The sequence below is a fragment of the Lactuca serriola genome, chromosome 8 (genome assembly GCF_051521515.1).
Source record: "Lactuca serriola cultivar US96UC23 chromosome 8, Lser_US96UC23_V15, whole genome shotgun sequence".
Lineage (NCBI taxonomy): Eukaryota > Viridiplantae > Streptophyta > Magnoliopsida > Asterales > Asteraceae > Lactuca > Lactuca serriola.
Genome location: NC_136415.1, coordinates 102,350,483 through 102,366,571, shown reverse-complemented (window position 1 = coordinate 102,366,571; position 16,089 = coordinate 102,350,483). Strand labels below are relative to the sequence as shown.

Genomic DNA, 16,089 nt, shown 5'->3' with positions numbered 1-16,089 from the left:
ACTCCTGCATCTCAGGGGGAGCTAGTCGATACGGTGCCTTGGCTATCGGAGCCGCACCAGGGACGAGGTCGATCCGGAACTCGACCTGTCTCTCAGGAGGTACCCCCGGCAAATCCTCAGGAAACACATCTGGGTAGTCTCGAACAATAGGAACATCATCCACTGTCGACTTGCCCTTCTCCCGGGCATCCAAAACGTAGGCTACAAAACCGGCGCAACCCTGCTGAACATAGCGCCTCGCCCTTGCGGCGGAACAAAAGGTCGGTCCTCGCTGTGGCCTTTCGCCCTGAATCACCAACTCTCCCCCACTGGGAGTGCGAACCCTCACTAACTGAAGCTCACAATCAATCACCGCCCCATTGGGGCTTAGCCAATCCATACCCACAATAACCTTATTCCCTCGCAGGGGAATAGGTACCAAATCCACTGAGAACTGCTCATCAAATAACTGAAGAGAACACCCTCTGTGCACTCTGCCGACCCTCACGGTCCTATCATCCGCTATCTCAACCTCTAATGGACAATCCAGCTCTCCTGGAGCTCTACTGAACCTCTTGCTAAGCGCAAGAGATACGAATGATCGGGTAGCCCCCGAATCGAATAATACCAAAGCAGAAATGTCGTTCACAGAGAACGACCCTGAATAAAACATACAACCATAAGCAGCATTTAATCAATAATAATAAAGAGATAAAAGGGAAGATACATACCCGTCACCACATCAGGAGTCGCTCGCGCCTCCTCTGCTGTCATCTGAAACGCCCTACTCTTCGCCACTGGCGCATCAGCTCGGCCCTGCCGGCCATCTGTAATCCTCAAGGTAGCAGGGGCAGGTGCAGCCACCTTCCCTGCTGAAGCTAAACTCGGACACTGGGACTTTTTATGTCCCCTCTGATTGCACTGAAAGCAAATCAGATCTGACGCAGCAACGGCAGTAGCAGGAGCCGTACAATCCCTACTCAAATGTCCAACCCGACCGCACTTGAAGCAGCCGGAACTCCCTGCCTTGCACGCTCCCTCATGCATCTTCCCACACCTACCACATCGACCGTAGCTCGGCTGTCCCCTAGACCTATGATCTGAAACCCTGGGCTTTTTGCCCGAACCTCCCGAACCCGAAACCGCCTCCGGTTTCCTCTTCTTCTCCATCTCGAGATCAATCTCCCTCTCCCGAGCTCTAGCAATCATATCTTCCAGCGTTTTACAGCTGGACCGGCTCACAAACTGGCGGATATCGCTCCGCAACATCTCATGATAGCGGGCCTTCTTCATTTCCTCATCAGCTACATACTGAGGAACGAGAAGAGCCCTCTCCCTGAACTTGGCGGTGATCTCCGCCACTGTCTCTGTAGTCTGGGTGAGGTCCTGAAACTCCCTAGCTAGCTGTTGCACCTCAATGACCGGTGCAAACTCCGCCCTGAACCTGGTAGAGAAATCAGCCCAGGTCATAGCGTCCAATGCTGCATCATCACCAATAGCATGCCCGACCTCCTCCCACCAATCTCGTGCCCTGTCCTTCAGAAGACAGGACGCCAATCTGACCTTGTCCCCCTCGGGACATCTGCTAGTACGGAAAGCGTTGGCCACATCTGCCAACCATCTGGTGCTCGCTATGGGGTCCCGCGCCCCATGATAGTCCGGGGCTCCACATGCCCTGAACTCCCTGAAGGTAAGGGTGCGCGACCCCATCATGGCCGCCACCTCGGCACGGAAGGTGCCCAGTCTCTCATCCATCAGCTCTAGAATCCCCTCCTTGATCGAACCGAAGATCACAGGAGTCTGCTCTATAATGATGCGCGTAATCTCCGAAGAAAGAAACTCTCGGGTCTGCTCACCCATGCGCTCATCCCCCGAGCCTGAACCTGATCCCTCCCCGGCACCTCCGCTGCCGGCTGCTGGTCTCGATCGCAAAACCACCATTCTGAAACACATCACAATCACATCAGAAAACAGAAATATCTTGAGGGATCATTGATACTACAACTAGCTTCCTGGTCTTGTCTCAGCCTTTCTTGATTCGAGTACGGATCCTCTGCTTCCAGTAGTACGGGCCCATACTACCTTCCACATCTATCCGTACTTTCTTCAAGAACTGCCCTGACTCCACCAAGTCACTTCTACTACTACTGATCTCTGCTACTCTCATCCTAGGCTTGCCCCAGGGAAACCTCAGACTTAACTCAACTAGTCCTCAGCTGCTGCAGGTCTCCTTATGATGCTAATTAACCATCACCTGAACACCATCACATGTGACGAAGATCAGATAATCCTTCAAGTAAAAGACCCGTCCCTATAACGGTTGGACTCAAACAAGAGCTGCGCAATAGGGTCAGTTCCAGCACTCTGGGATTATTCAACCCTGATCACATGTGGTGTATCGTGTTCACCTAATGGCTAACTTCCATCACTCGGAATTCCCACAAAGCACGAAGCAGGCAGCATTCGGATAAAGGAAACATTCTCAGGCAAAACTATTCTCAAAATGAGAAACTGATCTAGCATACAGTGCTAAGCTCATACTATCAGGCATAACCTAAACAGGCTATCCTACTGCTGTCTACTCAATACTAGCATGCAATACTCATAAAGCTGTAACACATAAAGCAGGCACATAAGGCATCCTCTTAGATCCTTAGTCCTATACTAGCATGCTATTCAACTGAAACTGAAACTGAACAAATAACTTGTATGGATAATTTGGGAGTACTTACTTGAGCTCGGCTGATCGCATGCACCACACCCTTATCTTGTTTTTTAAAAATTTCTTTCTTTCTAAGTGCTTTCAAAATTTCTTTTAGAAAACATATTCCTTTTTAAAGAAATCTTTTTCTTTCCCCTTAGTTTGAGTTCAGATACACCCGGAAGTATATCCGAATCCCTCAAACCAGGGCTCTGATACCAACTTGAAACGACCCAAAAATTTCGTTTTCAACATAACCAAAAACCATAATCTGAGCGTCATATCATAAACCATACATGATGTATCTCAAAATAATAAAAACACTGTGCGGAAAACTGTATCATATCCATGTCATATAGAAATCAAGAACCAAATCATCTCCCAGGATAAAAGCTGAAGCGGTGGTGTGTGCGATGCCATCATCCCGAGCTCTTCCCTCTACAAGCGGAAGTACCTGAAACCCAAACTGAAACTGTAAGCACGAAGCTTAGTGAGCTCCCCCAAATTACCACATACCATACAATAATATATCAAGCACATACGAGGCCTTGCCCCCTCCATCGGACCGAAGTCCGAAGCTGACTGACTGGGACCTTATCCCCTACATCGAACCGAAGTCCGAAGCTGACATCGGACCGGAGTCCGAAGCTAACTGGGACCTTGTCCCCTACATCGAACCGAAGTCCGAAGCTGACATCGGACCGAAGTCCGAAGCTAACTGGGACCTTGTCCCCTACATCGGACCAAAGTCCGAAGCTGACATCGGACCGAAGCCCGAAGCTGACTGATCATAGCATAACATATCACTAACATGAACACACATACCCTTGTCTGAGCCACGAAGGCATCAGACATGCTAACTACTGCATCGGATAACATCCGGATACTACTGCTTAGCTAAACGGGTCGGCATTGTGGCCTTAGACCCGTTCCTACTGAAAGGAAACTCACCTCGTAAACTGGCGGCTGAGTGTGTGTCTCTGAAAGCTACCGGCTGCTGCTCCTGAATCTCCTCGGCTACAAGCCCATGAACACACTCAATCAAATACTAAACACTGCACTTGGGGTAAAATGACTCTTTTACCCTTGGTCAAAGTCAACTTACTTTTGGGGCTGACTCGCCGAGTTGGGCCACCCAACTCGCCGAGTCCTACTCTCACTTCTCAGTTCTACATGCTGCTACTCGTCGAGTGTGGCATCGACTCGACGAGTACCCTCTTGATCCAAGAACTCAGACAATCTTCATCCGACTCGCCGAGCCGTAAGAACAAACTCGACGAGTTGTTCATGATCCTAAGAAGATTGCCTTGGACTCGCCGAGTTGTATGAACAACTCGCCGAGTCCCTCCATCACTGAGTCTACCCTCAACTCGCTGAGTCCACTCTCTAACTCACTGGATTCACTCGATGATGCTCCAAAATGAAGGACTCGGGAACCCGCGACCCAACTCGCCGAGTCGTTCTTCCCGACTCGCCGAGTTGCCGCCATGCAGCTGATTTTTACTCGATCTTGTTTGAATCTAACACATACAATTGATAGATCTGAGTCCAATAAGTTGATTTACCACGTAAAGTTTCCAACTTTACGTGCACAACCTCATGAATAAGGGAAATAAGGCTAAAAGATGCATAAAATGGGTAGATCTATGATTATTATGCAAAGTAACTCCAAAAAGACAGTAGATCTGGGCTCTACAACACCCCAACACTCAGATCCAAAGGTATTTCGACTTATTAAGACATTCATGCAAACATAAGGCTTTGAACAACAACAAATAGCTCTTAGAAGAGCTCTAATGGAAGATTAAAACATATAACAAGAAGGGAACTCCGAAAATACCTCAATAAACTCAGATTTGCCCTTGGATCTTTGCAATACAACTCGTTTCCTTGCTTCTTTCTTCTTCTCCTTCTTCACACCTTCACAAAATGGCACCAAATCACTTATAAGCTTTCAAGGGAGGATTAGGGTTTTCTCACTGAGTTCACAGGGTGAGGGAGGCGAGAATGGGGCTATAAGATGGTTTAAATAGTGGGCAACCCGGGGATTTAGGGTTTCATCCAGACGGATGAACTCGCCGAGTCCAGGATATGGACTCGCCGAGTCCCCGGCTCACGCGTGCTCTCAGCCGCGACCCCACTCGGCGAGTCAGGCTATGAACTCGCCGAGTTCCTCTTGCAAAACTCACAACAATTACCAATAAATTAACATACCGGGAACGGGTCGTTACAATAACACAAAGCTAATTAAATTAAATTGAAGTAACAAAAAAGTAAAGAATAAATTACCTGACTAAAACTTAACTTATTACTTGTAAGTACTTCATTTAAGGCGTTTTTGAGTGTCAAAGAGGATGTATCCTTCACGTGCACAACTCCAATGAATCTTTCTTTCACAAATCCAAGACTATCAACATATCGCAAAACAATAGCCATTTGTTCCTTTTTTGAGACATCGCTAGATTCATCAACCAATAAAGTGAATACATCATGACCAATCTCTTGACGAATACTCAAAAGTACTTCTTGTGCAAAACATTGCACAAGTTCTTTTTGGATTTTAGGGAAAATAAGTTGATTGTTCTTAGGAGCATTTTCTAAAGTATTGTTGAAAATATCTTCACTAGTCTCTCGAATGGCTTTTAATACTTCAATGTAAAGCCCTCTATTTTCCGAGTTAACCAACTCGTCATTACCACGAAACGGTAAACCGGTCTTCAATAAAAGTCTAACAACAATAATAGAAACACGTAATCGTGGTTTATATTTATGGTCCTCTGCTTCGGTTTGCCTCCTCAAGACTACATTAATAGCTTGTTTTTCTCTCAATAAAAAGTCACACTTTTCTCTTGCTTTGTTGTGAAAACTATCAACATTACCCACATGAGTCCGAAATGCATTTTTTTTATTCCAAGTATCAAAACCTTGGGAAACAAATGCATCTCTCCCTCCTTTTTGTCCCATGAGGTCTCCACATACATAACAATATAAACAATATGCTTTTTTATTTTTCACACTATATTCTAACCAATCAAAATCGTTAAACCATGAAGGAACGAAGCTTCTTAATCTATCACCTATTTTCTTTTTTGGAAACTTATGTAGCCTTATTTGACAAGGTCCTTGAAGCAAATATGTCCTTCTTACATCATCTCTTATATTTGAGGCATAACTTGTAATCATTGACCTATCCGCCTGGTCCTTTGGAAGATCTTTCAAATCAACATCATCATTAGTTTCATTAGAGCATGGAGTTTGTGGAATTGCATTAGAGACCGAAGGAATTAATTGGTTGGTGATTGGTGTTTGGGAAGATCTTTCACCACTTTCATTAATATTAGGTCTTGGTCTTTTGGTAAGAAAACCACCAAGGGTAACCTACAATTCAACATTAAGCTAAATAACTAATAATTTCACCAAATCATCCAATAGCTTCAATCAAAAGTCAAAACATAGAAATTACACCAAATAAAAATTGAATTTCAATAAAGACAATATGACATAGCAATATTATTTCAAAAATCAATCAATAAGTCAATAACATCAATGAAAATATAGCAATTTCACCAATTCAAGATAAAAACATAGCAATTTCAACCTAAACAAATTGGTAAAATTTCAATTTTCAAACACTTACTTGTTTCATTTTTAGCTAGGGCTCTGCAGATCCGGGCTAGTCAATTTAGAGGCAATAGGGGTCGAAAACGACTTTTCGAAAAAAAGATTATTTAGAGTAAATAATCTTAACCAAGTTGTAGAATATGTCACAAGGTTTCCGTACATATAAAGAACGCCGAAATCCGAGTTATAACGAAGAAGTTATGACCCGTCGAAGTTTCGCGTCGGAACCGGCACGGCACCAGGAAGCGTAAATAGTAAATTTATGATAGAGCGAGATTTAGCCTTAGCGCTCTAAACGAAAGTCGTAGAATATGTTAAACTAAGAACATCGATAAAAAGAACGCCCAAATCTGACTTCGTATGAAGAAGTTATGATTTTTCGAAGTTTCGGATTAGCAGTGTACAACCCGAAATTCGAATTTTAGATCGATTGATTTTTAGCCGATACAACCTAAACGAGAATCGAATATCTCGTTATTAGTAGCGTAACGATAAAAAGACAGACAAAAATGGACATCGGATGAAGAAGTTATGAGATTTTAACGGACCAATCCTGTCTCGGCCTGTTAAAAATATAACTTTAAAAATAAATTCAAAATTAGCCGACGGAGTCTAAACGAAAGTTGTAGGGTACGTTCCCACCTACGCGTGGATATAAAGAACGACAAAAACGGAGTTCGTATGAACGAGATATAAAATATAATAGCATATTTACGTATTAAAATAAAATATAAATCATATATACGTATACATATATATACATATGTATATATCATTAGAAAATGTATCGACGATGCGGTCATTATAAGACTAATGTTGAGTTCTTTCGACATTAGTTTAGTACAAATATCATTAAATCCATTTAAAATAGTATTATAGAGGGGTATTTAGTTGTTTATATAACTAAAAGGTCATTAAGTAATTATGGAGGATAGTTTTTGAAAATTCAATTAGTATAAATAAGAGCCTTGGGCTCTCATATTTCTTGCACCATTCTCTTGATTCAAGAGTCTTTCTCTCCTTATCCCCCGAGCATTTCGGTCCCTCATGATTCGACTTCTCTTTATGTAGTTTAGTATAGTAAGGTGAGCGCTAGAGCGCTGCACGAATCTTTCTTAGAAAGATTCAGTGACGAAGTTCTGCCCCTGCAAAGGCCGACTCCTAGCTAAAACCCCCTTGTAAGTAAGTTATGCTTACGTTATTTTAATATAGCTTATATTTAAAATTAGTATTGTTATTATGAACTTATAATAAATATTTGAGCTATTATTATAACTTATATAAGTGTCGTTATAATATTTTTTTAACTACTCGCGGTACGGGGAATCTGGTTTAAAAGGCCGCATAGGGTTGTTGGATTTCAGAAGTGCTATATGCCAAAATGGTCCTGCCCTCCGGTGTTTTATGTCTGGCCCCTGTCTGTACATAGTGGTTGGAAAATATTGTTTAACGCTTATATAATAATAATAATAATAATACTAAGACTAATAGTTGGTCACGGTAAATATTAGACTAAAATTTAACGATAATAATGCTAGGTTTCGTCGAAGGAAAATAGAATCGTTAGAAGCAAACACTGCCCGATTTTGGAATTATCACTTTAACAAGCGAGTGCATAGTTACTTTCAGCTTACACATAGATATGAAGTATTTTATATAAATTACGTGCTATGTGTGCATATTATCTGAATACTTGCTATCTATGTTGGATGAACATTTTATACATGTTTTCAATGATTTAAACTGTATATGTATTTTATATCTACAAAATGTGTTGGGTAAACATGGGTAGATGTAATAGTTGCTGTGTGACTAGATAAAACGATGAAAGGCCTCGTTATAGATGTTATTGATGATCCGGTCATCTAGCAGAGTATAGATGACGACCACAGACTATTCTAGACAGTCCAGTGGAACACTAGCAGGCTCGCAACCTGTAGGTGTTTATTCGAACTGTGTGTTTATTTGAACTGTGTGCTCACCAGATGTACTCCATCCCCCACATGGTTGCCTTAAGGACATTTATTGTTGAGGAATCCCCTTAGCAGTAGTGTCCGTCCCAATGATAATCCTTAGGATAGGTCCCTTATGATAGATGCTTAGGGACGTAATGTGAGGATAACGGGAACGGGTAATCGGGTTTGTTTAATTAAATGAAGTTAATAAACTTATTTATTGTGGGTTGAAAACTCTATGTGCTCACCAGGCTCCCAAGCCTGACCCACTCAGTTTTATGTATTACAGGTAGTGGCGCTTGAGCATAGTTATGATGTTTGGACGAGGGATTACGGATATAGGCCTGTAGATATGAAATAATGTAGTAAGGCTTATATTGTACTGTTTATGATTTTGATCTGTACGAACATGACATCCCAAGTCTTTTAATGAAATACATTTCTATGGAAATGTTTTTGATAAATCTTTATCATATTTTGTTTTGGGACAAATTCCGCAACACTTTTATTTAAAATGTTACTCTGATTTTTAAACAAAGCATAAACAAACCGGTCTTTTATGGCCGTGATTTTGGGGATGTCACACTTGGTCAATTGGAGTCGAATTGAACAATTGAGAATCGATTTTTGCTACTCAATCAACAAGATACTCAAGAAATTAGAAGGAATTAGCAATGGAAGCATCAAGCACCAAGCAAGTCTTCGTGAATCGTGAGGGCTGTGTTGACTTCACTGTCGAACTCTCCTAGTCGACTTCACTGTGTCGACGATTTTTTTTCTTTTTTTGTTTGCTTTCTGTTTTGCTACTCATCTTATTGGCCGCAAGTTTTTTTTTGCCATTCTCCCAATTGGATCAAAAGATCCAATTATCCAAATGAGCTTTGGGCTACACTAGTTTTTTTTTGGGCTAAAATTAATAGGCTTTTTGGACTACTAATTGATAAGTCTAAGTTATAAATATATTTTTGGGCTTGGTTGATCCAATTGGGTGGCAAAAAAAATTTTGTAGTTGCCAATATATAAAAAAAAAATTTGAAAAAATTTACACTAAATATACGAAAATTAGGTGTTGCCGGTGCCACACCAGGCACCACTACAAAACCGTCCGTGGTTTAATTTGACGTCAAAGGTGCACCTGTTTTATATATGAGCAAAGTATAAAAAACTTAAAAATGCATATGGAACTATCTCAATTCTAGATTATAAACTGCATAGTGCATAATGAGCATATAAGTTGGGTCGAGATCGTCGAGTTATGCCTCGTTAAACCTAAAGCACAAGAGGGAAAAGATAAGGTCTGACGAGCTTTTAAGCATTCCTGACCCTTTCACAAAATCGCTAACCAGGCCTCCCGTAAATGCCTTAAGCGGGCCTAGTCAAGAAAATCTTTAACCACATTGAAAGCAAGCAGGCATACGAAACCGCTTATAGGCCCATGCCCTTTTTATTGAATTTTTGAAATCATTCGAAAGTATTTTACTTAAAACGTTATAACCATGGATTTTTAACTAAGACCGACAATTCTCAACACGACCCGCGACACGACACGAAATAAATGGGTTTGGGTTGAGTTTTTCAACCCGCCAACCTGTTTATTAAACGGGTCATATATGAGTTTCTCAAATAATAAACGGGTTGACCCACCAACCAGTTTATATTTTTAATAAAAAAATTATTTTATTTTTAAATATATTTATGTATCAAGTATTAATACTTAACTGTCTAAATGAGAATTGTGGCTATTACTTTAGCACTTAAATTATCTATTTTTGTATTAATGTTTAGTTTGAACATATTTCTTTGAATGTTCCTAACTAGGTGTGAGACCCATGTATTATATGAGTTTATTTAAAAAAAAATTAAATATAAAATTTTAACAATTTGAAAAGTTTAAATCCTCCTTAATAAATGAAAGTTTTTTTTTTTGCCACATGTCAATCTCTCATGAGTTTTGACATTTGTCATTTAGTGGTATTTTTTAAATAAATATTATCCATTTGTCAATTTTTGGTTTGTTTCAATTTTTAAAATTAAAGTCATTTACCTATATATGTAAAGTATTATATATATATATATATATATATATATATATATATATATATATATATATATAATTAAATTGCAATGAATACGTTTTTTTTTATTTTAAAGTTATACATTAAAAAATATTTTTTGTTTACACATTAATGTTTAATTATTTTTTTTAAATCAACCCGTGTAATACACGGGTTTCACAACTAGTTTATATAAAAAATGAGAAAAATTTTGAATTATTAAAATTAATGAGGCTTTAATGTATTGAATACATTACATATATAAATCATTTATAATACAATAAAATGACAAGTGGAAAATAAAAAATTTAGAAATTCTAGAAAAATGTCATGGGTTCAAATGAAGGAGAAGATGATATTTGGCAAAAAACAACTTCATTTATTAGAATAGATTTTCATTTGGATGTTTAAGACTTAAGTGTCTAAAATTCGGATATGTTTGCATCAACCATCAAGAATTTATTCATGCTTAATTGTCAATTTTATTTATAGAATCTAACCCACGAACCCAAATCTGACCCCGAACCGGCCAACCTGTGACCCGTATAAATAAATGGGTTGGCGGGTCATATATGAGTTTATGTTCCAAACTCGCCAACTCGTAACACGCTAACCCGTGACATGTATATTTAAAGGGTCGTGTTTGGGTTGACATATTTTGACCCGTCAACCCGCCAACTCGCGAGACGCCAACCCGAACACGACACGATTGTCAGACTTATTTTTAACTAACCATGCCCTTAACCATACAGCTTTAATTAGGTATATATATATACTGGTATACATGAAAACACCCCTAACAGGTTGGATCTCTAAATGTTACGATCGACATTGAGTAACCAGTCATGGGCTTATTTTAACTCGCTATGGACCATGGTTGTGCTCAAAATTCTTAACCAATTCTCATGCGCTACTCTAAGCTAAGGTTGCTGGGAGTGGAAACGGTAATAGCTAATTTTTAGCATAAAAGAGCAAAATATCCATAATCCATAAATAGTAATCGTATGATTTGTCTATTACACATTTGGGCTACAATTTGCTGTTCTCTATCTTAAATACATAAAATAAAATGCTATTATAAAAATCATATTTGTTTTCTAATTATTTATAAATGAAATCATATAATACGAGGAAAAAAACTTTTAATTATTTATTTTGAGGGATAAATTTATAAAAATGTTTGTTTATCCTCCATTAATAGAAAAAAAAACAATTAATTATTATTTTAAGTAACTATCGATCAGTAATTTTCAAAAGACAAAACTATAAAAATAATCCTTATGGTTTAATAAAGGTCATATACCCAGCCTCTGTTAATTTTTTTTTTTGACGAACACAGTTTTGGTTTCCGAAACAATCGTGAATGACCATTTTTGTTGACGTCGTTACTGTTCACCTATTACTGTGAGAGTATTTTGGTCTTTTCAAATAATAAAGATTGAGTTTGTGACTATAGGTAAATAATATGGATTATTTATGTAATTTTTTCTATATTTCATGTTTATGAGTTTGTGGTTTTTCCACCATTTACTTTTTAAAATATAACTTTGAACTTTGAAAAACGTTACTTTCACCCTTCTAATTTTTAAATTTTTGTGTTTAACCTCATATTATATATAATTAAATTTTCATTAATAATTTCTGTTCGTTAACCTAAAAAAAACTATTTTTTACGTGTTTATTTTTATAAATTTGTCGGTATAATTCAAGGTGGTCAACATTTTGACTTTAATTTAGAACTTTATTTTGTTAACTTTTTTTAAAAAAATTACATGGTTTTCATATGTATGAGACAGATCATATATAATAACTTTTGTTTGCTAATATTAAAAAACGTATTATATTCGAGTTTGTCTACGTTTCGACGTTTTTTTATATTTTTGTGCTTAATTTTATGTACATACATACGTATTATTCGGGTTACATGTAATGACTTTAATACGTTAGCTTTAAAAATGTATTATATCCGAGTTTGTTTATGTTTCGACGTACTTTTCTTTTACATTTTTTTATGTAGCGGTATAGTTTTCGAGTTCGTCTACATTTCGACATAGTTTTTTTTATGTTTCATGCTTATTTTTTCGTTCGTGTTTTTTTACGTCGAAACATAACTTTTATGAATATAATCGTCAAAATTCAACTTACAAAATTCAATGCTTATAATTACGCTTTTATCTATAATATATGAACAAACTCATACGTTGGAACATATATAAAATAAGCACCAAAAAATACCAAAAAATCTTACTTCAAAACATTAAAAAAACTCAAATTTATATCGACACGCGTATAAAAATAAGTAAGTATTATTTTTTAGTTAACGAACGAAAACTAAAATAATAAAAAGAACATATTATATGTGACCCGAGTCATACGTATGAAATGTACATAAAATTAAGCACGAAAACGATAAAAAATACGTTTTACGAAACGTAGACAAGCTCGATGATAATACATTTTTTAAGTTAATGAACAAAAATTATTATATGTGATATGAATGATACGTAGGAATATACATAAAATTAAGCACAAATATATAAATAAAAAATAATTACGTTGAAACGTAGACTGACTCGAATATTATACATTTTTTAAAATTAACAAATGAAAGTTATTGTATGTGACCTGTCTCATACGCAAGAAACGTACCTAAAGTTAAACACAAAAACATTACAAAAGAAAAAAACAAAAAAAAAAACATATATTTTTTTAAAAAAAAATTAACGAAAGAAAGTTGTAAATTAAAGTCGAAAGCCCAAATGTTGACCACTTTAAAATAAACCAACAAATATATAAATATAAACATGTAAAAAAAAGTTTTTTTTTAGGTTCACGAATCTAAATTATTATAAATCAAATTATATATAATACGCGGTTAAACACAAAATTTTAGAAAATAGGGGGTGAAATTAACATTTTTCAAACTTTAAAGTGAAGGGTTCAAAGTGATATTTTAAAAAGTAAAGGGATGAAAAAGTCACAAACTCATAAACATAAAATATATATAAAAAAATTACATAAACAGTCTCTATGGTTTACCTGTAGTCACAAACTCGGTCATTGCTACTTGAAAAGACCAAAATACGGTCACACTAACGAGTGAAGGGTAACGGCATCAACAAAAATGGTCATTCACGCAAGTTTTGAAAACCATGGAGACTATGTTCGTCAAGAAAATTAACTAGAATTGAGTTTGTGGTCTTTGGTAAACCGTAGGAACCATTTTGTAGTTTTGTCTTTTCAAAAGGTATTTAATTTTATTTTGCTATAAGTTAATTAAAATACATAATTAATAATACACATTTATATATTGATACGAGACCTACAAAATTAGGGAAAACATAATGGAGTAAGACCATGTTTTATATGTGTCAGACCGAGTCGGGTTAGCTATTTTTTGCTGACTCAGCCAACGAAAGATGTTTGGTAAATCAATTTTGGGCGTCCGACTCAAAAAGAAAGGTCTGGATCGGTAAGAAAAAAGCAATTGAATGACTGAGAAAGATATAAGTGTTTCTAATTGTGTCATTGCCCTACGTTCCTCTTTCACGCCTCCAATTGACTGTCAACGATTTGTGCCTCTGCCCCCCACCGGTTGACTCTTTTTCCTCTTCTCATCAGGCACGCCTTTTCCTTTTCTCATCATGTACACCTTCTGGAATCCTCTCATATGGTTTTAAAGTTCCAATGTTTCTCATCAAAGTTCTGATTCTTCTCATCAAAGTTCCGATTTTGCTACTATGTTCATGTTTGTTGTTCTCCATTGGGTTTTGCTGCTATTTTCCCTTCTAAAAGTATAAACCGCACAACATATCATAAATTTGTGCGATGTTAAATGATTCCAATTTTGATCCTATACTTAGCTTAAATATAAGGAAGTGATTGTACAGGAGAGTGGGATTTGGGAACACAATTTGGATTTCTGAACATCCCTTGTACTTAATTTTTTAATTTAATATTTAATAACTTTTCCCTTAGTGCCACCTTACTTTGTTCGTGGTGGGTCTCTTTATCTAATATTGACCATTAAATCCCTTGGTGATGTTGTGGTGCAGTTCACTGTCTTTTAGGCTTCCTTTGGTATCCTTTCTCCCTTTTAATTATATTCTTGACTATTTTGCCCTTGGTATGGCTTTGGTGATTTTCAACAATTTTGGCGTTGCCCTGCTATTAACTCAAGATTTAGAGTTATTTTACATATTTGCACATTGAAAAGTTCCTCCCTTGGTGAGAGAAGACTTTTTGATCCATTTCTTAACCATTTTCCCCCTTACGTTGCTTTGGTGAAATTAATCACTTTTTTGGTGTAGCCCATGTTTTGAACGTAAGACTTCATATGCATTTTGCATACTTGTTTTGTGAAGATACCGAGGCTTATTGATTAATTTGGTTTGTGGGGGTGATCATGATCTTTTTGGGTTCTTCAAATCCATATTGATGCTCTTTACTCATTACACGGTATCTGGTGAATGAATGAATTGCTTGAATTGTTGACAAATAATGAATCTACTTATAACTTTATAATAACAATGAACCCTTTTATAATTTTTATTTAGATTTTTAAATAATTTGTGTGTAATTTACATTTTGTATGTTTTTATAACTCTTCAACAGGGTAAAATATTCATTTCACCAGTCAGATGTACAATCAAACAACATGGTTTCTTACTCAGTCAGGATTTCTTACCTATATAGACATTTCTCATTTATCATTTTCTCAATCAGTAACTATCATACGACACCTAAGTCTTTGGGAGCAGTAAAAATAATACATGGGTAAGTCAAGATCCCATCATAAGTGCAAGAATAATTTATTAATAATACAAGACAACATACAACACATAGAAGGGGGCAATGTTATCCATCAAACTTGAGGTGTAGTCTCCATGCCCTCATGCCAGAGCTCATGTTCTCGGAAAAGTCAAGCTCCTCCATGTTTAGCCTCACATTATCCTTCCATTTTCATCTAGGGTGTCCTTTCCTCTTTTTGCCCCCAATCACCATAGATTTTACCCTCATTGTTGTTATTGATGGGAGCCTCCTTAAACATGCTCATACCACTTCAACCAACCTTCCCTTTCATTTTTCGGTGATCTGTACCACTCCCAGTAAGTCTCTTATAAATGCATTCAAAATCCTATCTAGTAAAGTTCTAACATCCCGATGTTAAGGTACTTCTAAATTCAACCCTATAATTTGATCATGTTTCATTTTGGTCCCTAAGTTTAAGAAAGTGTGCAAAGGAGACTTAATGATATTTTTGTAATTTTGGTCTTGGAGTACACCATGCGTACATGGTGTAAGCTGAGCGTACTAGGGTGCGCCCTAGTACGTTGGGCGTACTTCCCAAATAAGGAAAACCTAATTTCTAAGAGTATGACTCATATTTAAGCACTCTTATGGTCTCATTTCATTCACCTTATCTGCCTCCATCCCTCTCATACGTTTGTGCAACCCTAGTTTCAAATTGAGGATCTTTTTGGTCATCTTGAAGGAGTGGAACACTTAGATCTATGATTTCTACATCATTTGTAACCATTCTACAGTAAAAAGCTAGCAACTTTATTCCTCTAGCATATAGATCTAGTTTTGGATGTCTTTATGGAGCTTTTTGGTCCCAAAATGCTAGATCTTGAATATGGTATATTCTTGACCTATTAGTTGTCGTTACAGACCTTAGGATGGGTCTTAAGTCATAAAAATGGGTTCTAAATGGTTAGTTTTGCTTCATGCATCATTTAGAAGGTCTTAATGGAATAACACCTTGTCTTAAGAACTT

At 37.2% G+C, this 16,089-nt stretch overlaps 1 protein-coding gene across 1 annotated transcript in view; it reads right to left on the bottom strand.

The window, feature by feature from the left end:
* The window catches only part of LOC145067232 (uncharacterized), a 70,143-nt gene that overhangs the window by 5,377 nt on the left and 48,677 nt on the right, over positions 1–16,089 (bottom strand). Inside the window, exon 3 of the mRNA XM_079014418.1 lies at positions 4,970–6,058. Within this exon, the coding sequence (XP_078870544.1) occupies positions 4,970–6,058 (1,089 nt within the window). The remainder of the gene's footprint in view (positions 1–4,969; positions 6,059–16,089) is intronic.